We start from the raw sequence: 25843 nt of genomic DNA on the forward strand, positions 1-25843 counted from the left end.
AAATCTTCAGTGGAGCCGATTCAGCATCACAGCGTGGTCTATCTCTAACCTTAGTAAACTTAACCCTGCTACGTTATACACCTGGTACTAACGTGTGATCTGTATAACGATACTAGGATATAAGGGTTCTTGTTTTCTCAATTCTGCCTGCATTGTGATTGAATCTCTATATGCATATTAGGCAGGTAGAGCTGGTGGACTTGTCAACAAACATGGTGCATCCCAGGTCAGTGGAAGTGATGCAGCTGTACGGGCTCTACTTATTCAGCCCTGTCGCATGAAAAGGATGTATGAATGACGAGATAATTCACAAGACATTTGGCACGCAATAAGAACACCTTTCATGTTTTTGGCGTGTCATTTGTACTCCATGTAGTCTGTACTGATTGCAATGTAAACGCATCCACTTAATATGCTACGCTCAGAGCTAGTGACGTAGAAGAAAAAGTGAGAAAGACTACTTATGGCGGGTGGGAGGGGAGGTGGCTGGATCCAACAAACACAGGACTTTCAACAAGGAGACTGATGTTCGAGACCAGTTTTGTAAGTAACGTTAGTGACGTTTTTGACGTGTTTTTTTTTACATTTGTGACGTGTTTTGAGTACTTCTGTTATGTGGTTTCTGTACGAATTTTACTCAGTTATGTACTTATTTTAAGCCCAACCATGATGTTATTCCTAAACCTAACTAAGTGGTTTTGTTGCTTAACTGCAAACTTTACCGTAGTTTTGTTGCGTGGCGTACAAATGACATGTGAAAAGCGGCGTACAAATGAAATGCAGAAAGCCTAAAAGGTGTCCTCATGACACGCAGAATGTCCTTGTAATGTTGTGCTATTTACAGTACACGCATTCCCATGAGATTGGGATGACTTATTTTACCTTTGCAAACAGCTACAGGCTTTGCTGGGTTTGCTTGAGATAGCAGGAAAAGGCGGAATTATAGCAGGTGACTTTTCAACTTGTTAGAGAGATATTTATCTTAAAGGGCGTTTACATATTATCTCCTTATAAAGTTTTCGTTCCTAACATGTTAGCAAACAGTACTCAGAAAATGAGTAACATCAGCATTCACTTGGAGTTGTGTTTCTGTCCACCTAAAAAATGTCATTCCAATATTCTCCCTCCTTTTAGCTCTGCTTTCGGTCTACACTAACCAAATATGGCTCTTAAGACCACACATGATCAAAAATCGCTCTGCGCTGGCTGTGCGATTTTTTTCCTATGTGGAGAGCAGCGCCGCCTGACTATAGACGGAAACGCTACCCTTGACGTGGCGCACCGCACAAAATTGCCACTGAGCACTGCGCTCAAAGTTCAAATTATTTCAACTTTGACGGTCGTGTCTAGAAGGTAACCAGCCAAGTTGTGAAACTCCGGCGAAATGGCTAAGGTTAGGAATTGACCTCGAATGGTTAAGGTCAGGATAGGCCGTTGGGTTTTCGCACGTTTTCGCAACTTGGGGGTTAACTTCTAAACATGACAAACTTTGACCTTGGTTGCAGTTGACCTTTCAAAGTGCAACTAATTAGATAATAGCTTCAGTTGTTGTTGCCTAGAAACAGTGAATGGCATTCCTTGCTCACTTTTTGATGACATATTATGTCTGCGCTGGCCTTAGCCTGTGCAAGGCTCTGAGTCTGCACCCTACCTTGCGGTGAGCAAAGAACAAATTTCTTATCAAGTGAAGGCAGCTTTAAGCTGCTAAATGCTCCAGTATGTTTGTTCACCAGCTAGTTGCTAACTTTGTCTGTCTGCTGTTTCGTACTGAGCAGGTAATGTACAGTCTGTTTAAATCACCTCCAGGTGTGGTTTGCCTGATCCAGAAGCATTTTGAATGCAATGTGTTCTGCATGCATTTACAGGTCGTGTTAAATGCTTTAATCTTTATCCACATAACCAGATACAAATTGCATCGTGGTAATTACCAGGCGTAATCATAAAAACACTGAAGCTTTCATTCTAACTGCGAATAGTCTAATAAAGAAAGTGTGAGTGAGCATGAGGGGAGATGATTTGCAGAATCTTACATTGGTGACGACAGTCTTCCCTTTTTCTGACAAATGCCTCTCCACGTAGCATGAAGACAGCAGATCACTGGGAACAGAGAGGAAAGAAAAAAGAGAATTAAAGTTAGAAAATGTGTGATTTTTCATTCAAGTGTCACTCAGATATGCAGGCGAGCTTGTATTTTATAGGATGATTGTATTCAGGCTTTGCAGCACGGTGCTTCAGAGCATCAGCCCGGCTAATTATGACCAGCGTACGGGGACAAGGCTATTTCCAGCACACAAACTCACACAAACACAATTATACAAATCCAGCCTTCTAGAAAATGTCTAGTGTGTGTGTGTGTGTGTGTGTGTGTGTGCGTGTGTGTGCGTGTGTGTGTGTGACTATCCAAGGAATGAAGGACAAGTGAAGGTCAGTAAGTAGTAAAAGAAGTGACACAGGCAGAATGGGAAAGAGGCAGGAAATAAATTGAGAGAGCAAGGAAGAGAAAGAGTGGCATAAATAAGAGGAAATCAGTCTCTGTATGCTTTCTCAGCAGAGCTGGACCCAAGAATCCCAACGGAGGCACACACTGCAGGCCCAATCTGAGACAGAGATGTATGAGCTATAGTGCACATAAAGCCACACACACATACACACACACACAGGAATGCGGTAAATGAATGAGGATTTGTCCCTTCTTCAGCCTTTTTAAAAAAATATATTATACAGTTAAAGGGTTTTAGCCTCTTAACTCACAATTAGATGACCTGAGCATGGACACACACACACACACACATAAACACAAAGCAGTGTAGAAGTGGGCTTTTATTTCTCTATATTTACATTCAGTGAGCGGTGCCAGAGCCAACAGTAATCTGAGGCTTGTATACACACAAATACAAAGACACACACACACACACACAATGCAAATGCTAAGAACAAATAAAATCCAACCTTGCACCAGAAGACAGCAGCATAAAAATCAAACAGTACGATCAGCATAACAAACTCATTCTATCAGATTCAACTTTAGTATACATTTGCTGAATCAGCGGCCTTGAAATACTTTCCGAAACAACTAAATCAATGGCAAGACTGTTTATCAGTCAGCGTCCAGGAATTGACATAAAAATGTGCAAACGAAACAGTATGCGCTATGCGGTGTATCTGAACAGCCCACTAGCCGCACTGAACCAGAGAGCCATCAATCAACTCCAACGTCCTGTCAACATCCAGACATCAACGAGTAGGTGGGATGAATTTTCACCTTGTTCACTCACCAAACAAACCGCCAGCCTCTTTTTCAGTGTCACATAAGCAGTTTGAGGTTACAATGACGGAGGGAAAATGCGATGTCACTACATTAATTAAAGGTGCTAAATTCAAAATTTCCGAGCGTTAATATAGCAGCAAACAACTTAAGTAGTCGGGAGATGTATGTCGGTCCCAGTGTGTTTGCCCCACTGGCTAGCTAATTGCCGCTGCTCTGCACTACGCTCGCTGATAACGCTGTCCCGACCCACAGCGTTGTCGCAGAAGCGTAACGCCCACCCTCCGGTTCCCCCCCAGCTAAACACTGTTAGCTCTGTTAAAGGGACTATTTGTAACTTTCAGAAATGCTTCTTAACAGCGACACCTGTGGCCGTGAAATCCACGAAAGTCAGCGTCGAGCTCGCGCTTGCTCGCTCTAAATATACCTGAACGAGCATCGCTCAAAACAGTGAGGCGACACACGTCAGCTAAAACCACAATATCACTCTATATTTCAGCTGCTTGGCAGTAATGTTAGCTGACCAGACGAAGGTCTCTCCATGAACATGATTTAGATCTGATCCCAGTGTTGGCTTTTACTGCCTCAGCGCAGGGTGATGCAGCGGGGCTCTGCAGCGTGTCTCCCTGCTCTCTCCGCCCGCAGCCGGAGGGAGCAGGGAGACACCGGCACCCGGTCGGTAACGAGACGATAACGTTACTAGCTGAGGAGCTCCGTCACTTCACAAGACACGGGAAACCTCTGTTGGTCTGCAGGAGCTGCAGCATTTATTTCTGCAAAACGTCCACTGAATATTCACTAGATATTCTCAGAGCTAAACTAACTCTTCTGCAGTGAGGAGTGAGCGCGCGTTCACGTCTAGAGGTGGAGCGAGCTGAGAAAGCGCGCGCTCTCTGAGTGAAGGCAGGCAGGCAGAGGAGGAGAGGCAGCGGCCACACGCGAACGCGCATATGCGAGCGCGCATGTGTGGCGACCCGCTACATTTATACGCTTAAAAAGTTACAAACAGTCCCTTTAAGCCGTCGCCATATTGAGAGCCGTGTGGAGGCAATAGATATGTTCTGAATTTCGTGTTAAGCACCTTTAAGATATGAAAAAATGAATAAAATTGGAGAAACATTAGAACATTACTATACAGCTAAAAACTGCTGTCCTGAATACCATTGTTTGGGCTTCGAAGCTTCGGTGAAAACTATTTGAAGGTATTCAAAGCTTCGCGGCACAGCGCAGCGCGGCACGGCGCAGCAGGCTGACATGTTCTAATGTCTGTCTGTCTCCATAGACAAAACACAACGATTTTGTTATCTTTGGACAGAGCCAGACTAGCTGTTCACCCGTTTCCAGTCTTCATGCTATGCTAAGCTAACCAGCTGCTTGCTGTGGCTTCATATTTTGCATACAGACATGAGAGTTGGATCAATCTTCCCATCAAACTCTCTGCAAGAAAGCAAATAAAGGTATTTCACAAAATGTTGATTTTTGTAAAAATTTTGATAATGCAGCTTAAAGATGTCCAATTTATAAGTCTGTTTTGGCACGAATCAGCTCAAGGTATTATTAATAGATTTTTTTATATCCACCATTTCAAAAACAGTGATATGTTTGACAAAAGGACAGACTGTTGAAAGCAAAGAAAAATCAGTTACTGTAATGAGTCATCGTTGATGATAGGAAATTGTTTTGCTTTTGAAGACAGACACATCATGTGTTTTTCAAATATTATCTGAGCTTTCTGTCAGGAAGTAAAAGTTTTCCAAAGATGATACACCGTATATTATTCAAATGAACCCCCTGACATCAGCGTGCACACACACACGCACAGGAGGCTGCTTTCTAAGTTGACTAATGGGCAGTTTGCTACAGCAATAAAAAACATGCAGGCAAAGAGGAGAGAGAGAGAGAGAGGGAGGGAAAATGGAAAGAGGGAGAGAACGGCTGTCAAGGGGGGAATAATGAGACAGAGGAAAGGAAAGAGACGACGAAAGTTAAAAGAAGGAAGCGCAAGGTGTGAATAAAGAGATCAAGACCCTAACACATATCCCATCATGCACTGCCATTAAGCTCTCTCCTGGGGCAAAACCCTGTATGTGTAAAACAGGCAACCCCTATTGTGCAGACTTCACACCTCAGACTTCCGTCAACATCCTTCAAATTAAAGGCGCCGCGACTCTTGAGACGCAAGTGACATTTTATCAGCATTTTGCATCAAAAAGAACCGCCGTCAAAATATTCACACGCTCCTGTGATGAAGACGTTCGCTGTGTGCATGAGAGTCCCTAGGTCACAGGCGCGCGCTGTTAGCCTTTGTTCTGCTGGGATGTGTGCTTAAGATTCAGAGCTTGTGATCTTTATCCAACCCCACGCTGAGCCCAGACAGGGGGAGCAAGCGAGGAGCATACTGAGGCAGCAAGGCAGACGCACAGGCCTCTAATGGAGGACGCCGATAACAGATTTCAGCTTTCGTCATTACGGGATTTAAATAATTTATTTGACAGACAAAGACGCAAACTCAGCCTCAACCCCATCCCCCACACAAATGTAGAGACACACAGCCCCCCTCTTCGTGTTAACATGCGTACTCACATATGTATAAATGTATAACCGAGCGCTTTGCCTCTTTGTAGCTTCATGACTGAATGAAAGGGATGCAAACAGACTGACTCTTATGCGCTGTTTGCATGTGATCCATCTCTCTGTGGACATAAATGCTGCAAACTTTCAACATAAATGATGATCAGAGGAAGGCGGTTTGTAAAACGAAGCTGAAGATTTCATAAACAAGAGTAAACAGAAAAAAGGGATGGGGGAATCAGAAGCAGTTCATAAATGTAATAAATTATCACATCATTACACCATTCAAGAGCTTATGTAACAGATTTATGGTGGCACAAGTGGTCTATGTCTCATGTCAGACATATTTGTGTGGCATCTGGCCTAAAGGTGCCAGACCAGATGTGTGTGCTGCAACACAAGACGGAGGGAAACAGCACCCACATCTCCTGCTCATTCAGTGCCTGTTACTCTCATTATCTCAGCTCATTGCTTTTCTAAATAGTCTGCTCGTCCTCCGTTGTACCGGAGGAGAATTTTCTTGGCTCCGTCGCCGCGGCAACATCTGTTTGAGAGCTGCCGTCCAGCTGTCAATCAGGCCTGGAAGAGATTTCAGAGGTGGATCCGCAGACGCTCCACTTTCAGCTGAAAACATTTCATAGCCAATCTAGAGCAGCTATTTACATAGTAATCACATCCCTCTCTCGCTTTCTTTACACTTTAACGTCAGTCAGCCCACACCCACACAAATCTAAGAGCACTGACGTCTGCTTCAGCTGGGAAAATGTTGCTCTGAAAAGACTTATTCAACTTTATTAAGTGGGTCTTCAGGAGGTGAGAACTGACTGAAGCAGTGAGAAAAAACGAGCGCACTGAGTCCGTCTGGCTGTCAGTCACGTCAAAAACTTCAAACTTCCCTTTTAAAGCATTTCGTTGCGAGTTGCTGTGGGCGAAGACGTCTGCTGTGGCAACCCGTGTTCGATCTCCTGAGGTGAATCATGCACACAAACACTGGCACACACCAACCAAGTTTCCATGTGGTCTAAAATTCCTCTCACGATCTGTGTCGCCAAGCACCGCGGTGACACTCGGATGAAAAACAGCACATAAAGGACAGATTGGCAGGACTAATGTTTGTGTGTGTGTGTGTATATGTGTGTGTGTGTGTGTGTGTGTGAGTGGATTGGCACAAGTGTTGGGGTAGCAGGCTTTTCATTGCTTTCACGCAGGCCAATCTAGCTGCTTTCAAAGACTCTTCTTAATACACCCAAAACACCCAAACATAAGCACAAGTTTAAAAAAAATGAAGCAAATTTAATAAGATGCGTCCGTACGTTACGTCCATACACATCTGCGTACAAGCACTGTAGTCATCAAATGGACTTCTGCTCCATATATGGATTTCTTTCCATTTAACCCGGTAATAAAAAGGGCACCGGCGCACAAAGGACTGAACATGTGCTATGTCAGGCGTCCGTAATGAGGATGGGGGGAGTGCTGAGGAAAGAGCCGGGAGAAGTGCACCAGAGAAAACATGAGGGGGGGGTGGAGGGTTGCAGCAAGATGGAAAGGTGGATAAGGGAAATAAAGATGTGAAAAGGAGAGAAGAGAGGGGGGTGGAGGTTTCTCTTTGGGGAAAGCTGCAGCTGCTTTCACCTGCCTATACCACCACCCCCTTCTCTAGCCTCAGCCTCCCTCCCACTGAGGCCTCATTAAAGGTCTCCAGGCTATAATTCATTCACTCTCCAATCACTTATCAGACATGCAATTCCACCGGCACACTCACTGGGATCCCTCCTCTTATTGCACAGGGAATACTGACGCTCACAAACAAGAAATGTTGATGCTAAATAGAACAAAAAAAAAAGAGGAAGAATGAATCAGAAAGCGTATGCTCCCGCTCTTCGGGTCTATATAGCACGCATCATACAAGCTAAATAGAGTTGACTCCTGAATTATGCAGTGGCCGGGGATGTTGTGTGCACGAAGGAGAACATGCAGATCTATATCTGTGACAACATGTGAATTGTTATCAAACTCCACGCCATGTAAACAGGGTCAACAGATACAGACTTTTGGAGCCCTGTACACTTGGGACCAAGTAATCATGACTTGTTTACTTTTTTATGTTCAGCTGATAAGATTATTCTGTTTTATGCCCTAACATCATTATGTGTGTGTTTGTGGGTAAATTTGGTCTCCATCTATCCACTGACTCCATCAGACTTTGTTACAGCGGTTAAATAGTTAATCTGCTGACAGTAAATTATCATTTCGATTGATTTTTATTCAGCATGACAGAGGAAAGGGAGTAATCTACAAGAGACAATAGTCTTTAGAGAGGCATTAGTATCTTTTCCTGCTGAGAGAACAACAGTGTTTCCTTCTGTCCCCGTCCTCAGCGAGAGTCGGCTCCTGGATCTCTCTTTGTCTCCACTAATCCTCCACACTGAGTCGAGACGGCTCGACAGAAAAGAGAGGGGGGAACGGAGGGGGAGTAAATAAAGGAATATAAGGAGATGGGAAGAAGGAAGCTGGAGATGGAGCATAAAAGAGAAGACCAGTAATTCAACGCTTGACATCCTGCAAAGTCTACACACACATACCCTTCACATTTTTAAGGATGGTGATGTCACCACTTTGGTCCAGACTGAAATATCTGTATTTATGGATTGCCATGAAATTTTGTGCGGACATTCATTGTGCCCAGATGATGAACCCTAATGACTTTGGTGATCCCCTGACTTTACCTCTGACACCACCACAAGGTTTGCAATTGTGGTTTTGAGTGAAATGTCTCAGCAGCTATTGGATGGTTTGCCATAAAACAGTTTCTGGTTGCTATTGTTTTTCCTCCTGTTCGTACTGGCCCTGGAGAGATCCCATCCTGACACAATCACACATGTAAGTGATGGTGGACAAAATCCACAATCCTCGTTCTGGACAAAAAATCATTCTAAAGTACAGCTGAAGCTATTATGAGATTTTAAGCAGTCTGAGTTTGACAATCAAGTGGGTATCTTTTACTGCAAAATTCCTTGATTTTATTTCCCTAGACAGTGTTTCTTTGCTGAGCTGCGATGGAGGGATAATACTATTAAAAGGAGATTTCTTACAATCTCTTGACTCACAAGTCAGTTTCTAAATGCTTCGCTCAACTAGAAACTGAAGACAAATCTGCCTGGTTTCGTTGCTTAAACTGGGTGGAAACAATATACCAAAAAAAACCTGCATATCAGAACCAATCAAAAGTCTTCAGGAAGGCCCTTCATATTGGGGCGGTGACATGCAGAAGTCGTGCGCTTGTAAAGTCTAAACAGAAACATGCACAGAACTGTTGTTGCTGCAGCTGCTCTGCTAACATGCTAACAGAAACACACAGACAGTTCACTCAGTTGCTGCTGTTCAAAGTTTCAAAAAATAGAAACAAACTCGGAGCTCTCCTCCCGCCAGTAAACGGCTCCAGAATGTGACTCTCGGTCGATGCAGAATCAAACCCGCCATCTGTCCGGCTGCTCAGCAGTAGCTCTTCCACGTTATATGATGGCTCAGCAGCAGTCACAGAAGAAAACGTGTTTGTGCCAAAACATATTCATCGGTTAAAAACAAACACAGTCAGGAGTGCCCCGGGGTGCCCCGGTAGCTCACATGGTAGAGCGGCGCCCCATGTACCAAAGGCTGAGTCCCTGCCGCAGCAGCTCAGGGTTCGAATCGTTTGCTGCATGTCATCCCCTCTCTCTCCCCATTTCATTACTATCACTATCTCTGTCAAATAAAGGCAAAAGCCGGAAAAAAAACCCGGTCATGTCTAGAAGGTAACCCACAAGTTGTGAAAACTCTTGCGAGACTCGTTGCCCGACGAACTATCCCAACCTTAACTATTCAAGGTCAATGCCTAACCTCAACCATCTTGCGAGAGTTTCGACTGAAGCCTCATGTGAACTTTGGCTGATCTCTCAATGGGCAGTATGAACACGAGGAATTTTGCAGCGACCAAAAACTGCTTCAATATGTATATATATCTGGATATGTGAGTTTTGTTTTACGACAGATTTGAAAAATGTGAACCTTTCCTTTAATCTAAACTGTTTATCTGTTCTCAAATATGCCTAAAGAACTCCTGCAGGGCCTCTGAAGTGCAACACGTCTTTAAGAACACAAAACAAACATATATTTACACGCTGTAACTGCAAACATCCGTACTGCTATTTGTTCTTCTAAAGTAACCCTGCTCACCTCCATAAAATTAATCTGTATCCATCTTCCTGACACACGCCACAAAACACACTCACTCCCTTATATTACCAGGACATACTGTATATACACAGTCCTGGATGTGACGCTGAGCCAAACACTATCTGTAATATAGTGTTTGTGAGCACTGAGTTTTCTCACAGACGCACTCACAAACATAATTCCCAATGTGATAACTAAAGCTACAGTATCTGCTAAAGTGTGCGCATGTGTGTGTGATCGGATGACGCACAGATCAGAGAGAGAAGTCCTGCCAGAGGCGAGAAGAGCAGAAGAAAGTAGGAGATAGGGTTGGGGAGAGGAGAGGAAGAGAGGAGCCGGGGACTATTTTCTTTTTAGGGTACTCCTTTCAAGTACCTCCCTCGAGCATGCACACACACACACACACACACACACACACACACACACACACACACACACACACACCACTCTATCTCTCCCTATCTCCTGCACTTACTCAACCCACCCACCAAGACTCAAGGGTGCATGAAGGACATCCACACATCTCTCTCTCTCTCTGTCCTCTTCTTTCTCCTCATCCTTAACTATTTCTTTCTCTCCCTCTCTCTCTCTCACACACACACACTCCACTCTCTGTGTTTTTCTCATTAAATCCGCAGTAAATCAGATCACGCCTCTCTGCAATAAATTACAGACCTGGGAACGGAGGAGGAGAGACAGAGATGGAGGTGGAAAAGGAGAAGAGTGGAGTTGGGTTGTAGCAATGTCAGGATGCAGGCAGCGAGACACGGGTGGATGATAAATGATCTTGGAATGGGACATGAGAGAGAGTTAAATCACATGCTGTACACGTGGAGATGCAAGGCTGCATGCACAAGTACGTACAAGCGACGCACGCATAAATACACACTTGCACGCGCACACGGCACAGGGGCACACCACAGCACCAGCGCCTTTCACGGTCCGAGGCAGCCGGACACCTGCACACATTTTAGGGATCGAATGGCCAAAGTCCACTCAAAGTCGTGAAGTTAACACAGACATGACATCATCTGAATGGCATTTTGATGCACTTGTTTGTCGTGCGAGTGAACAAGAGATAATTGTTGGTTAAAAAATACTTTTATAACCAGCGTCTCCTCCCACTGCGCTGCTCAAAAACAAGTAGGATGAGATGCTTTGGTCGTCAGGGTCATCTTGTACAAAGACGACACTGTTAGATGACATTTAGAGCACTCGCAAGGCTTGGGTGGGGAAGTTGAATCATTAATACAAACAATGAGCAAGATGTTAGAAAATATCTGGTTCTTTGATAGTAGAAATGTATATAATATAATTAAATAATAATAGAAACATCATGTTAATGTACTGCTGCAACACACAGTAAGTTAGTTGAGCTAGCTGCCAGCTTGTACACTAGTTAAAGGACTTTTTAAATCCGATATCTGAGGCGTGTGTGGTAGCATTAGGTCATATGACCTCTTCAGAAATGTGGATGTGTGCTCCCAACTTTGAGAATTTATTAACAGACTGTTTGAAACGGTCAGGACCGAGACTTTTGACTTCTACAGCCGACAATAACCACCTGAAGTTAAAAGATAAACCGGAAATAACATACTGTAAAAATGTGTGGGTCGCCTAACGTCAATACCAGGGTGTATTAGAGTAACATTAATATTAAGTTTGGCCATTTCTACCTCGAGTATGTCTTATTAAAAGTACCCTGTGGAGTTTTTTTTACCACTAGTAGTGCTACGGAGCTGCACATGTACACGTGCGAGCATGCAGGCGAGACAAACAGTCCTGACACATTTTGCATGCTGTAATTGATGTTTCATTGACGGCAGTAACACACAAAGAAATATAAATGTGCCGACAAAGGAGAGGAAGAAGACTGTTAGCGAGCAAACATGGATGTAACAATCCTTAGTTTGAAATATGTTTTAACCCTTTGAACTCTGCAATAGAAATGGTCCGCCAGTGCCTACATTGGTATTTATGCTTACTGTAATGTAATTTCTTGGAGGATCTTCAAATGCTTCATATCCCTAAAATCTGTACAACCCAAGCTAAAAGGTTATATAAGTCAATAAAACATAATAATTTATAAAAAGTATTGAAATTGTGTCATAAATTTAAAAAAAATTAAAAATCAGATGTTTTTTTTCATAAAAATGTTACTAAATACACACACAAAACATATTGATCCTAACAAATTCTGAATGTAGAAACATGAACAAAATATTTTTTAACACTCCATAAGTTGAACTATGCACATTGTTTACTTTTTGAGATATGCACATTTTTATGAGCAGATGATGAGCATTTTATGAGATTGGCCGCCCACGGGAGGTCCGTATTTAAAGGATTAAATATCGCATTGCAAAGGTTATATAAGGACAAAAATGCTTTCAACACGTTTGTCAGGCCTCAAGGATACACACAATGCATTTTGATGAACAACAATGCATGTAAAAATAACTTTGTTTGCAAAAACGTTTGACACCTAGAGTGATTCTTTCTGTGAGCTCAAATAAGCAAGAGGCATACTGACAGGGATACTGCAAAATATAACGGGCCTATACATTTATTATGTATTATTCCGATAATTAAATTATAGTGGATAAATTATCGGCCGATAATGCGAAACCAAATTGCTTTCATTGACAAATAAGCACATCATCTATTCACTCTGATACAGTAGGTGGTGGTATGCACCTTTAAAGTTGGTTTATAATCACAGAAAAGAAGAAGAAGCGCGGCACGCCGACTAGAGAGTTAAACATTTTTCAGTTTCAGACGACAACACGATTCCAATTTGCAATACAAGTTTTTTTATGTACTTTACTAGAAAAAAAATGTACATTTGAAGAGTCAGAACTGCTCTTTGTTTTGGTTGTGTTAACAATAGTGATGCCAGTTAGATAAGATCAGGTCAGAGCTATAGAACATTAAATCATCCATCCTTTGCTCACTACACTTAGCCTTTCTTACCCTCAGGTGTGCATAAACTACAAGTTATGAACTTCTTTTTAAAATACAAAAATGGGAAATCATCGGTTATCTTATCGGTATCGTCCATGAGAAGCAGGTATTTATCGGTCATTGGTATCGGCTGAAAAAAATCCATCTTTGTTTGTCCGAATCTCTTTGTTTTCCTCCTCTTACGTATTGATCCTCCCCTCATCCGTCTGAGCCTCATTTCTTTCGATCCCGTCTTGTTATCACTAATTAAGACAACACTTTACGGGCCTCTTCTGCACCTGAGGCCCAACGACACGACACACACAAAGACTCAGCAGCAGCTTTTGACACCCTATTGACGACTGCGGTGGTTGAATCAACCCTCTTCACACACACATCCCTTCCCCAAGCACAGACACACTAACACATGCGCACATTCATCAAATCACTGAACCGTGGGATGTTTGGTTAGCTTCTTGCCTAACATCGGCAGTAAGAGGGACCCCAATTTTATATCAGTGCTCTATCCCCACTAACGCTGTCATCCGCTGGTGCACACACACACCTCCCTTCACAAAGATGAATAATGCGTTATAATAGCATTGCCTCCAACTGACCCTCAGCATTTGCATGAAGTATTTGAGTGCATGCAGGGAAAGCTGAAACGACATAGTAGTAGAAATACTAATGCACTGAGTGTCTGTCGGTGTCAACATCGCACATGAGGAGAGGGAGAAGCCCTTTTCTCTTTATGCTGCTGCAGACGATTATTTTCGTAACACTGAAGAGGTTGTGAAACTCTCTGGTCCCAGCTGGACCTGTCCACCTGTTCTTCTCTCTGTCTGCACTCACATATTGTCATACATACATAACCTTCATACTATATGAATACAAAATCATACAGACATGTTCCCTCTGCTCACTCCCTCACTGTTTCTTTAGCACAGTCAAGCGACTACCTTCCAGCTTGTTATTGTTTGTTATCAGAAACTATGCAGTTTGTTGAATATATATTATGAATTGATGTGATAGAATAATAGCTTTTCTAATTAATGTGATGAAAATATAGGTGATAGGAACTAGCCTGGTAGATGTTTGTTTCAACAACACAATGAGTTAGGACTGGGTTATAATTAAATACTATCATTTAATTAACTTTCAGTGGAATTGTATTGTCACGATGGGAACATATTATGTAATACTGTTGCAAAAACAAGCAAGTTGTAATTTAAAAATGATTGATGTTTATAATCATTTTGACAACATCAATTTGATCATGTCATATGGAAGTTTGCATGCATTTTCCATATTGCAAATAACGATCATTTTCATTACTAAACTCTTCTGTATTGTTTTTTTCAATTAATTCAATTATTATTGAATTATTTGGTCTATAAAATATCAGAAAACTGTGAAAAATACCCCACGTTGACATATTCAATTTGCTTATTTTCTCCGACCAACAGTCCAACACCCAAAGATAATCAGTTAACGATCAGTTTCCCTATTGCACTAATCAACTTTTCTGTACCAGTGCGTAAAAGTGTGTGTGTGTATGTGCAAGAGTATACTTTACTATTGTGAAAAGGCAGTTATATGTAACACTGTGCACGTGCATCATCTGAATGTTTCCCTTTCAACTCACGTCGGTCAAGCCGGAAACCATTACACACACACACACACACACACACATACAGGGTGTGCACACTCGTCTTTAATCTTAAAGCACCATCTATTATTCAGTGAGAGCAGGTGGGAGGGGCGGGGTAAAGGGGTGGTAGGGGCATGGCTGAATGGAGAGTGGGGGAAATCAAGGGTGGAGACGTACGTGCGTGCATGTGTGTGTGTTTGTGTCAGTGTGCGTGTGTGTGTGTTTTGGGGTTGAGGATGATTAAAAAGACGCAACCCCCCATCCTGTGCACATTTTTAGCTCACTCTAGTCCCATGAATGGTAAATTGTAGCCGGCTGCTGTGATGGAGGAGTAAGAGGAAGACAAAGACAGAGTGAGAATAAAGACCCCATGACCCACCAACCCCCTCCTGACTTCCTCTCTATTGACTGTCACACTTCACATGGGTGACTCGTGTCAGTGTGACATTTTGCTACTGAGAGAGCCAACGACTACACATTAATATGTTGGATTATTCTCACCAGACGGGACACTCCTATTGACCAATTTCTTATCTAAAAAAATGTCTCTGTGCAAGTTCTATGATAGGATAACAACCTCTCAAGGGTTTACCCTGCCTCTTGTGCAGTGCATGCTGGGATAGGCAGCCTGTATGACCCTGAACAGGATAATTGTGGATGGATGGATGGATGGATGTACAAATAAAATCTTCACATTTGAGAATAACAGCTAACTTGTGTTAAAAAAGCACAAGATATATGACTTTATAACAAAACGCCTACACTCCTATTATTTACAGTCTATGGCTAAACATCAACTCGAGGCAAAGACTCAGAGAAGGCTGCTCAGAGAGGATGATCGCAACGATAATACGTACTGTAGCACTAGAGACACAGCTGACAACTAAAGCTGAAAAACACAATCTTGCTCATGGCAACAATTAAACACAAACAAACGCACCGCAGCGGAGTCAGTCATTGATCAAAATGAGAGAACTAGGTTTTCGTTACTGGAGGCCAAAAAAAACAAATGTTGGCCCATTCAGCGAAAATACCTCCCACTCCTGCACCCACACGCATGCATCAACTGGGTTTAATCTGTCTGGCGTGAAAGCTATCTGTAAACAAAATCAGTGTGACTGTCAAGCGGGGGATCGGTTCACAGAGGAGTGTGGAAGAGGACGACGATGATGACAGAGGAGGGCTGCAGGAGGAGGAATCTGGGGTGTACTCGTTCAGACACAGAGGGAAACCGGAGGGCTGCCCCCGAGAAGGATGGTAAGTTACAAGCCACAAAACAAAACATTCCAACAATTTAAACTATATCAATCACAATACACACAGGGCTCCAAATAATGATTATAATCCATTATCAATTAATCTGTTTGTTTGTTGTTGTTGTTTTTTTCGATTTAATTGAATTTCTCAGAGACCAACATTTCTTGTTTTGTCCAACAACAGTCCAAAACTCAAAGATATTCAATTTGCAATGATATAAAACAAAGAAAAAACAGTAAATAATCAAATTTAAGAAGCTGGAACCACCTAACCTTTGGCCTTTTTGCTTGATGAATCACTTAATTGATAATCAAAATACAGTAGTTGCAGATTCATTTTCTATTACAGATGCACCATTCCGATACTTATATCGGGCCGATACTGACTCAAATAGCTGGATCGGGTATCGGTGACAATGGGGCAGATCTATTCAATTCAACTCTATGTTTACGTCTGATTACACGTGTGCGTACTACGTCATGCATCAGCAGCATGCCGGTAGACCGCATAGCTGAGGGAGCTAACAACAAACATGTCAGCTGTCTGGAATTGGACACTTGAATTATAATTCCTGTTAATTTTGAAAAGAAATGTTACCAAGTTATTATTTCAATAATAAATAACAATTCACTTTATTTATATCTATGTATGTATTTGTTAGATTTTATTTTACAAAGTTAGGAAAACAATGTTTAAGTCAAGCCTGCTGTTGCCTTTCACATAAAAGAATGATCCCAGTCTCTTCCACACAGTGAGGCGTAGAGTTTATTAATTAAACACTGGTATCGGATCGGTACTCAGTGTCGGCCGATACCGAAAGCCCAGGTATCGGTATCAGGACTGAAAAAGTCGGATCGGTGCATCCCTACTTTCTATAAATTGACTGATCAATTAATCGACTAATCGTTGCATTACTGAACAACACAGTTTCTTAAAAGGTTCTCTATAAGATATCCAGAGCATCAAATATAGCAGCAAACTACTATTTGCAATGTCCGGTCCCCCCTCCCAGGTTAACACTGTTAGCTCTGCCAGTACTGTTGCCTTTGTTTTCACTGTTAGCGCTGCTAGCACCGTTAGCTGCAAGCCAGCGGCTCAGCTGTCGTCATGTTGAGAGCCATGCGGAGGCAATAGAAATGCTCCCAATTTCGCATTTAGCACGTTTAAAGCTCAAGTGGTGTCATCAAATTGCTTGTTTTCCACAATCAACAGTCCAAAACCTAAAAATATTCAATTTATGATCAAATAAAACAAAAAAAAACAGCAAATCCTCACACATGAGAAACTGGAACTAGGAAAATGTTTTATATTTTTGTTTGAAAAATAACAAACAAAATATATTTTCTTTGTTTTGGCTTATGGTTTCAGTCCTACAAAAAAAGTACAACGATTTTTAGAGAAAACAGATGAATGTCACACAGTACAATGCTCTATTGCACTGATCTCAGTCTCTCATTCTTATTCAGAGCCACACATGTCAAACTGTTGCCCGGAGCAGTCTGGGTGGAGGCTACTTCACTCTCTGGAAAGCTAAAAACAGGATTTCACTTTAAGTGTTTCCTTTCAGCCGACAATTCTGATGGACTTTCTGCACCACATCCAGTTAAGAAATTATGGGAAAGGACGCTGAAAGCAGCCGTCACACACATGAATAATGACTCAACATCAAACCGAGTGCTGATGAATGTATGTGCGTGTGTTAACGTAGACCTATATGTGTGCGTGTGTGTGCGGACGACACATTTTTATCCATGACTGGTTGATGCGTCACGCAGTGAGCTGCAGGCTTCACAGAAACATATCCTCTAAACGTGGGAATTCCTGTGATGTAACGTTTCTCTCAGTAGGGGAGTGACTTCCGCTGTGATGAACAGGCAGCAGCATCACTGTATGTGTGTTCACAGGCTTTCTGTTTGGTGGCTAAATGACACAAACAAGCCATGGTCTCAAAGGCGACACAAACAAAAACACAGAAAGGTTTAGAGAGAAGGGCGATTTTAAAAAAGTGTGTGCGGTTGAGGAAAAAAGAGAGTCAGAGGCCGAGTAAGAGGGAGAGAGAAAATAAGGAGTTGCTCGCTTTCCATCAGCAGTGCTGTGATCAATATCAGTGTCTGACAGGGCAGTGCTCCAGCTTTTACCGTAAATCACTTCCTATTATGATAGAATCTCTAAATCATACACACACACACAATAACTGACCTGCGGCAACAAACACATATACACACATGGATACGTATACATTCATTCATACAATGGCCCACTTCAGCACACACCAGCATTAGATATTTATGACCTATAGAGTGCATTCCCAAAAACAAGCAATAAACAGCACTAAGAGAGCAAGAAAATATGACCTCTGTCCAGCAGAACCACACAAAACAAGAACAAGTGTTGCTCAGGCCCGAGAGAATGATGTATGACTCCTGCTGGGATCATTTCAACAAGTAAGTGAACATTTCATGAACATTAAGGGAATAAAAATGAATCCCCCTTCATGTGTGCGTCATTGTCAGCCCAGCCATAGCATATTAAAAACATTAATAAGCAAGTGGAGAAATAAAGCTACTAACACAACTGCAATGAATCAACCAACAGACATATAGAAAAATAGATTGGTAGACAGCCAGACAGATAGCTACACTCTTAATACAAATGTGTTGTTAGCTGACAATCTTTGTGTTATTACCAAACAGACACATATTGTGTTGTTTTCTACATGTGATGTGTTGTTTAATCTAAAACTGGACACACATAACGTGTGTTAAACCATTAACCAATCACATCGCTACTTCACTGGCAGTTTTAGGAGTATGCAAGAGTGAAATGAGTGTTTGTGGAAGTGGCTTTGTGTTATTTTATCAAAGTGAATAACGACTGAAACCAGTTTTTTCGCTTTCTCAGCGAATGGAGTCTACAAAGAAGAAACCACAGTTTTCCTAGAAGGCAGAAAGATCTGCAAGAAAGTCTACAAACGCCACAAACCACGATGGTTAAAATCAATAGTACAATAAAAATTAACCTTTTTTACTACCTTATGCTTATTTAAATTCAAATCCTTAGGAATACAATTAACACATTTTTACACAATAATATGTTCATATAAGGACCACACATATTGTGTTATATTTGACACAATCACTGTGTTTGAAAATCCAACACAAATCTTGTGCTAAAACTTTTAACACAGTACTTGTGTTAAAAGTGCCACAAAATGTGTGGTCCTTATATAGACACGTTAGTGTGTTTGGAATTGACACAACTTGTGTTGATATTAACACATTTGTTTTAAGAGTGAAGTAAAACAGACAGATTTAATAATCTAATAATACTCACTGATTCAGCTCCACATCCAAGATGAATTTTCTGCCAAAAGCGTCGACTTGAAAGCTTGCTTGTGCCACATGGTTCACCTAAAAAAAGGCAGAGAAGACAGATTATTTACTATTACTAAAAGCAGCAATTATCATATTCATGGGTCAATTCATTATCATATGCAAGAATCAATTTTCATCTACATTGATGGATGGCTACATTGTCCTTTTTCCAGCACCAATCAGCAGTAAAAATAACACTGTTTTCATTAAGCCATCAAGGTCTGTCTTCTTCTTCTGAATTTGAATTTCTGCTTGCGTAACATTTGAGCCACAAATCAGAAATATATTTTATGTAATATCCACTCACACTCTTAAACATGTACATTATTTTACCTCGATGCCAATTCATTTCTATGTTTACCACACTGAGTTTGTAACAGTTTCACAAAGCCAAGGATTCATTGAAATTCAATTCAGAACCATATTTTTGTCTGGCAGCAATGATAAACACAAAAACATACAAATGCACGCTCTCTTTTCTGACTGCATGTGCTGTGTGTGATTGATTCAGCTGGAGGAGGGTCGGATTCATTCCCAGCTCAGGCCACATATGGTACAGGCTTCATTGCGCACCCTCGGGTCAATGAGAACTCCCCACAATCATTCCTGTGCAGGTCCAGGAGCGTCCCAGAGCTGCTCTAAAACACAGCTCACCCTCCCCCCCCCGGCTCGTCCCGCAGGCTATACCTTCATTACAGACCGGACACCGCCTCACAACGAAGGGAGGAGGGGTGTGTGTGTGTTTTTTGTTTCCATTTGAGGAGATGCCCCTGTGCTCACCCAAGGACGACCTTAGCCCGTGAGGTCCCCATTGACCACAAACTCTATTGTTTGTAGGCGTGTGTCTGTGCGTGATCAATGCATATATGAGCGGGTAAGAGGGTGTGTGGGTGAGCGCGCACAAAGGGCAATCCCTTTCCATGGCACACTTGCGATGAAATCTAATCTGGCAGATTGGATCCATGATGGGAGGAGGTACCAGTAATTGTGTTTAATGAAAGCACATCCCAGCTTGACTGAGCCGGGCCAATACTCTGAAGCCACCACTGACTCTTCTTACATTGATTTCTGAGTTATAGCAGGCCGGACTTTCCACTCACGACCGTCAAAGTATGACTGTAAGTGCTATCAATGCACTGCACGCAGACAGAGAGGCAGGAAGGCAAACATGCAAACCGACACACACTGATTCCACTTGGAGCGTTTGTTTTTCCACCAAAACAACAGGAGCACTTTGCTGAACTCCCCACTGCTCATTCAGTGGTGAGACTGTTTGTGTCTGAGACTGAAAATAGGCAGTGCAACAGAAGGATATAAATAACACCCTGCGTGTCACACATTTTCAGAACTATTTGACAGATTTGTTTTTAGGCTGTTGATCTAAAAACAGCAAAATATCTGATCAAACTTTGTGCAAGTGACATCACGGCTGACTGCAGACCAGATTCAACTCTCTGGAGAATAAGAGACTCAGAAATCAAATCAAAGCTGCACCTGTCTCCTCCTGCTCCTCCACTGGATCTATTCCTCACTTGCAATGTATGGTTTTATCGCTTAATAAGAACTTAGAGACCGTAACTGATTAATTTTTAATAACCATGAGCTCACACAATACATTCTTTAGAGAAAAATAAACACCTCCTGAGCTGTAAATTCAGGGATTACAAGCTTATCTTAACTGGCTCCAGAGAAGGTAGTTGACTCGTGAAAATATGAGGTTTTAGGTACGACATGATTTGAGCAAATCTTCTTAAGAATCTGTGTAGAAAGTAAAAATGTTCCTTTGTTCTGAAAAAATTAGCCTCCTTGCTTTAAACTCCAGTTCACAGATAGACTGTTACGCAACAAGCCTGTGGTGGAGATTGGTATCCGTTTCAAAAGGAACATTTTAAAATGATATCTGATGGCAGATGGTTCCTGTTAGCTTGTTTACCCATCGGGCTGCAGCTCTGTCTGAGGTGTGAGAGAGACAAAGGGTTAACACCTCCCTGCCTGCTACCATCTGTAGCCCTCTCCACTCTCCGAGCCCTGAATAGGCTAGCCTACACAAACCTAAGCCGCACAAATTAAAAACGCATGACAGGTTCGCACAATGCTAATTGACTCATCTCTTGAAATGAACCCAGCAGACACGCTGCTTCACTGAACTGAGTCAGTGAACACAGTTACAGTGATCATGATTATCACTGCACTGTATCGGTTATTACAGTCAAAGCCAAATGGTTCTGGTAGGCTCTCTTGTCCAACAATTGTTGTTGTGCCCATTGGGTTTAGATAATCAACAACAGCTTTCTGCATAATGTTACATGGTGGATTTAGTGGGTGGCTGTCCAAACTTACTGCAAAACAAAGTTTAACCCATGCATAGCCTAGTTTACCTACGAGCTTACGGTGTGTTGCTTGTTCCAAACACTGGCTGCAGTGGAAAATAATATTAAATAACGGTAAACTTATGTATACATGTATATCCCTATTTAAAGGTGCTAAATATGGGATTGGGAGCATTTCTATTGCCTCTCAACGGCTCTCAACGCAGCGACGGCGCATCAGCTGCTCCCTGCCAAGCCCCCAGGAAGAACGCTGGTCGTTGATGTAAATTTTCGTAGTGGCCAAATGACGGTACTACAACCTCTGTGTCTGTCACATGATGCCATTGTGCCCAAAAATACTTTTTGCCACAGACTTACATTGGGAAAGAGACGCATGTAACTCAGCTGATAATTTTTTTTTTAGGTGAATCAACTTCCCAGTACAAACACTCTAATAGCCCTTATTTAAATCATTAGGTCCTTAAAGTTGTAAAATACACTAATAGCCGAATCCACAGTTATTTCCCTTACACAAGCAACTTTCATAGGAATAAACGGGCACCCGCCTCCAACGCTGTATCCAGTTCTCTTAATACACCCATGGGTGCTAACAATGCAAACAACAGCGAAAGTGCTGACAGAGCTAATAGTGTTTATCTGAGGGGGAACCGGAGGATGGGTGCTACGCTTACGCAACGACGCCGTCCCGACAGATGGCGTTATCAGCGGTAACCTCTGTGTGAGCGCAGTTCAGAGCGGCGACCATGAGCCAGTGGTGCACGCTTACATGCACGAACATGCACTAAAAGCGCACGCAGCCGGCCCGGCAATGTCAACAAAGTGAGGCAAAACTCGGATTCCAAAACACACACAGAGGGAGAGTGACTTCATTCTCTGCTCAGGTAGACATTACTCCTCTATATCTTTACATAGCAAATAGTTATTTGCTGCTATATTAATGCTCTGAATATAACATTTTTCATCTTTAAATGAATTAATTATCTTGGCAATCAATCCCTCTTTAGAATATATTTCCTACAGATTATCACAGTAAATATTCAGATACTGGATTTTTGAGGCAAATTGATATTTGAAAGTTAAAAAAATACAATAATAATATATCAGCCACGTTCTTTAACATAAACACAACACATAAAACAACATCTTTGATAAGGATTCCTCAAATTTGGTTATTAAAGAATTGTTACCAGATGAACGGACATTTAAGAGTTAAATAAACATCAGTGCCCTCTGCTGGACTGACTATGTAATGACGAGACAGTTTCTAAACTACCTTAAAAATAGTGTATCTTTATTTATTATTTACCATTTCTCTACTGCAACTCCTTGGTACATACCGGCCCTCATACACACCGATACTCACATATCTGTGACAAGCTGAAATCTGCTGATAATATCGTCCACTCAGATATACCAAATCCAGCTCTATAACCTCTTTTTATTAATGTCTAAAGTAAAAACTGCTGCTTTATGGGACATGAGCTGGTATAGCTGAGGCAGCTGCTGGGACAGTAACCCAGCTGGACACACATGATGCCAGTTTTAACCAAATTATGAATTATCCTGGTTGTCCAGATGACTATACAGCTGATTTCCTTCAGTAAATGTGCTGTAAATATAGCTAGAATATTTGATCAGTTTAAATACAGAGTGGTGTGCTGTTTTTTTTTTTTTGCATATGAAGGCAATGATGACCCATATAGCACCTGCAGACAGTCTAATTAGTCTGTTCCTGCCTAAATGTTTCTTCTGTTTTGCTTGTAATTGACTAATTATTAATTTCCCCTCTGAAGACAAGGGCAGAGGAGGAGGAGAGGAATCAATGCAAAACATAAACACGCAGCAGCAGCACACAGCCTCCATGCAGACACTCCTCTCTCTCTCTCTCTCCATCCTGACAACACAAGCTGCTGTGTACCTGTGTGGATCCGGAGCTGGGAGCTTTCACCCGGGTGCTGAGCTGATCCTCGGTGATCTGGCTGTGGTTGTGTCTGCTGTAGAGCAGCCGGAGAGGCACCGTGTCCTCCTTCCAGACCAACCTGCCTGCATCACGAAGAGCCTTCAAGCTCGACGAGGCGTCTCCTGCACACAGAGAGGGAAAGAAAACACCAGATTTCATTACCACCGTGTGGTGATGATGCATTCATCACAAAAACACACCGCACATCTGAAATGGTCCCATTTTCCTTTTGATAACACCATCCAGCTACAGGCTACATGCATATTTTAGATGGAGACCATGAAGTAGCTGATGATACAAATAAACAAAGCAAAAAAACAGGCCTGGGTGACGCTTTGTTTGCACGATAATAAATATTGTTAATATGTAAAATATTACCATTTTGTGCATCAGGGCTGCTCTGGTGAGCGACGTGCATCAATCCACAGACGCACAAAAGGGAAATCCACCATGGAGGGCGCATCATCAGCACCATCACCTCTTCTCTTCTCTCTCTTAGATTATAAAAACAATGCGGTATTCCAGGAGCAGGCTCTAGGAGGTCCTGCCTTCGCTAGGGGAGCAGGAAGCCGGAGCTGGTCGTCGGGTTATGGTTGGAGGCCATCTGGGTCTGAACAAGTCTGAACGCGCAGCGCGTCTGAGCGGATCAGCAGCACTAAGGAGGAGGAGGCGAGGACAGAGAGAGAGAGAGGGAGAGGAGGGGAGGACTGGGGACACCTCCTTAAAAGACATCAATATCCAGCGGCTCACTGCAGAAACGCCTAATGCATAAATATGAGGAGAGGAGTGGAGAGACAGGATGGAGAGAAGCTGCTCCTCCTCCTCCTCCTCCTCCTCCCTCCATGTTCAATGGCTGCAGGAGCCTCCATTCCTCCTGCTCCCAATCTGCCTGTTATTATCATCATGAGTCACTCCATCATCTGCCAAGTTAGAATAAACGGGAAAGTGAATGATTTTCATATGTGTGGTGATGATTTTGTGGATGCTTTACCACTGCAACAATACAAGATTTCCAGTTTTGCCAAAAACAACAAACAGGAACATGTTTGGAAAATCATGTTTCTCATTTACACATGTAGGGAGGCTTCTAGTTCATGTATTGGACATGTTTATCTTCTACAAAAACCTTTAAACTGTTGACGCATTAAGGCAGCATCAACAACACCTTTAATGTCACTTTAACACTATCCTACACCAGTGTTAAAGTGATATTAAAGATGTTGTTGATGCTGCCCTGTGTCAACAACAACATCTTTACTATCACTTTAACACTAGACCTACACCAATGTTGCAGGTGAATCTGGAGATGCACCAGAACCACACAGCTAATCTTACAGAGTTAATGAGCTGATGAGAATGTATTTTTTTCCCCAGAACATCATTGTTTAGTCAAGGGGCTGATGTGGCTCTGGGGAAATAATCTAGCACAATGTTACATTAAGTCTGAAGATTTTAAGGCCAGTTAATGTTTATAAGGATTTAATTTGCTCAAAACATCTTATTTGAGATAACTAAAGGAAAATAAACAAACACGTTATGTTCAAAAGTTTGGAATCGCCTGCCACAAAAGCTTGACTAGGTTCAGTCAGATGACTGAGGACTAATAGGGCTGCCACTAATGATTATTTTCATTGTCGTTTAATGTATTGAATATTTTCTCGATTAATTGATTAGTTGTTTGGTCTATAAAATGTCAGGAAAGGGTGAGAAATGTCGATTAGTGTTTCCCAAAGTCCAAGATGACGTCCTAAAATGCCTTTAGGTGTTAAGTTTGCATGTTCTTCCTGTGTCTGCGTGGTTTCTCTCACCGGTTTAAAGGATTGAAGACTCTAAATTTGTATTGAAGGTTGTGTACATTTTAGTGTGAATGGTCGTCTATATGAGTTAGTATAGACTCCAGCCCCTGCAACCCTAAAGTGCAGGTATAGATAATGGACCTTTAATGTGTGGTTTACAATAGTATGTACAGTAAGTGGCAGGAACAGTATTTGCACTCATAAAAGCAGCAGCAGGTTATCTGTATGGGAGGAGAAAAAAATGTCGATAATGTGCATTCAGTGTTGCCTTTGCCAGTTTATTTGCAGCTGTGCTTGTACCTCAGTACACATTGTTGCTCAAGTCTTTATTTTAATGCCAGAGGCACAGAGACTCCCATTTGACCCAGTGCATCCATTTGAGAGCAGAGAGAGAGAACAAGGCCACTATGCTAATGCACTTAACGCAGGGAAGAAGGAGAAGCTGAGCTAATGTATCAGAAAAAGCACATGAAGGCAGGTC

At 42.1% G+C, this 25843-nt stretch overlaps 1 protein-coding gene across 3 annotated transcripts in view; it reads right to left on the minus strand.

Moving 5' to 3' along the window:
- adam22 (ADAM metallopeptidase domain 22) overlaps positions 1 to 24365 on the minus strand; it is a 74180-nt gene extending 49815 nt beyond the window's left edge. The window contains exons 1-4 of one of the 3 annotated variants that reach the window (XM_037784183.1): positions 23945 to 24365; positions 23525 to 23688; positions 19236 to 19312; positions 2031 to 2097 (exon numbers count right to left, since the gene is read on the minus strand). In XM_037784183.1, coding sequence (XP_037640111.1) covers positions 2031 to 2097; positions 19236 to 19312; positions 23525 to 23688; positions 23945 to 24041 — 405 coding nt within the window. In that variant the 5' untranslated portion in view covers positions 24042 to 24365. The remainder of the gene's footprint in view (positions 1 to 2030; positions 2098 to 19235; positions 19313 to 23524; positions 23689 to 23944) is intronic. The other 2 variants (XM_037784181.1, XM_037784182.1) reach the window with 2 other exon arrangements.
- Positions 24366 to 25843: the final 1478 nt, after the last annotated feature.

The sequence above is a fragment of the Sebastes umbrosus genome, chromosome 11, assembly GCF_015220745.1.
Source record: "Sebastes umbrosus isolate fSebUmb1 chromosome 11, fSebUmb1.pri, whole genome shotgun sequence".
NCBI lineage: Eukaryota > Metazoa > Chordata > Actinopteri > Perciformes > Sebastidae > Sebastes > Sebastes umbrosus.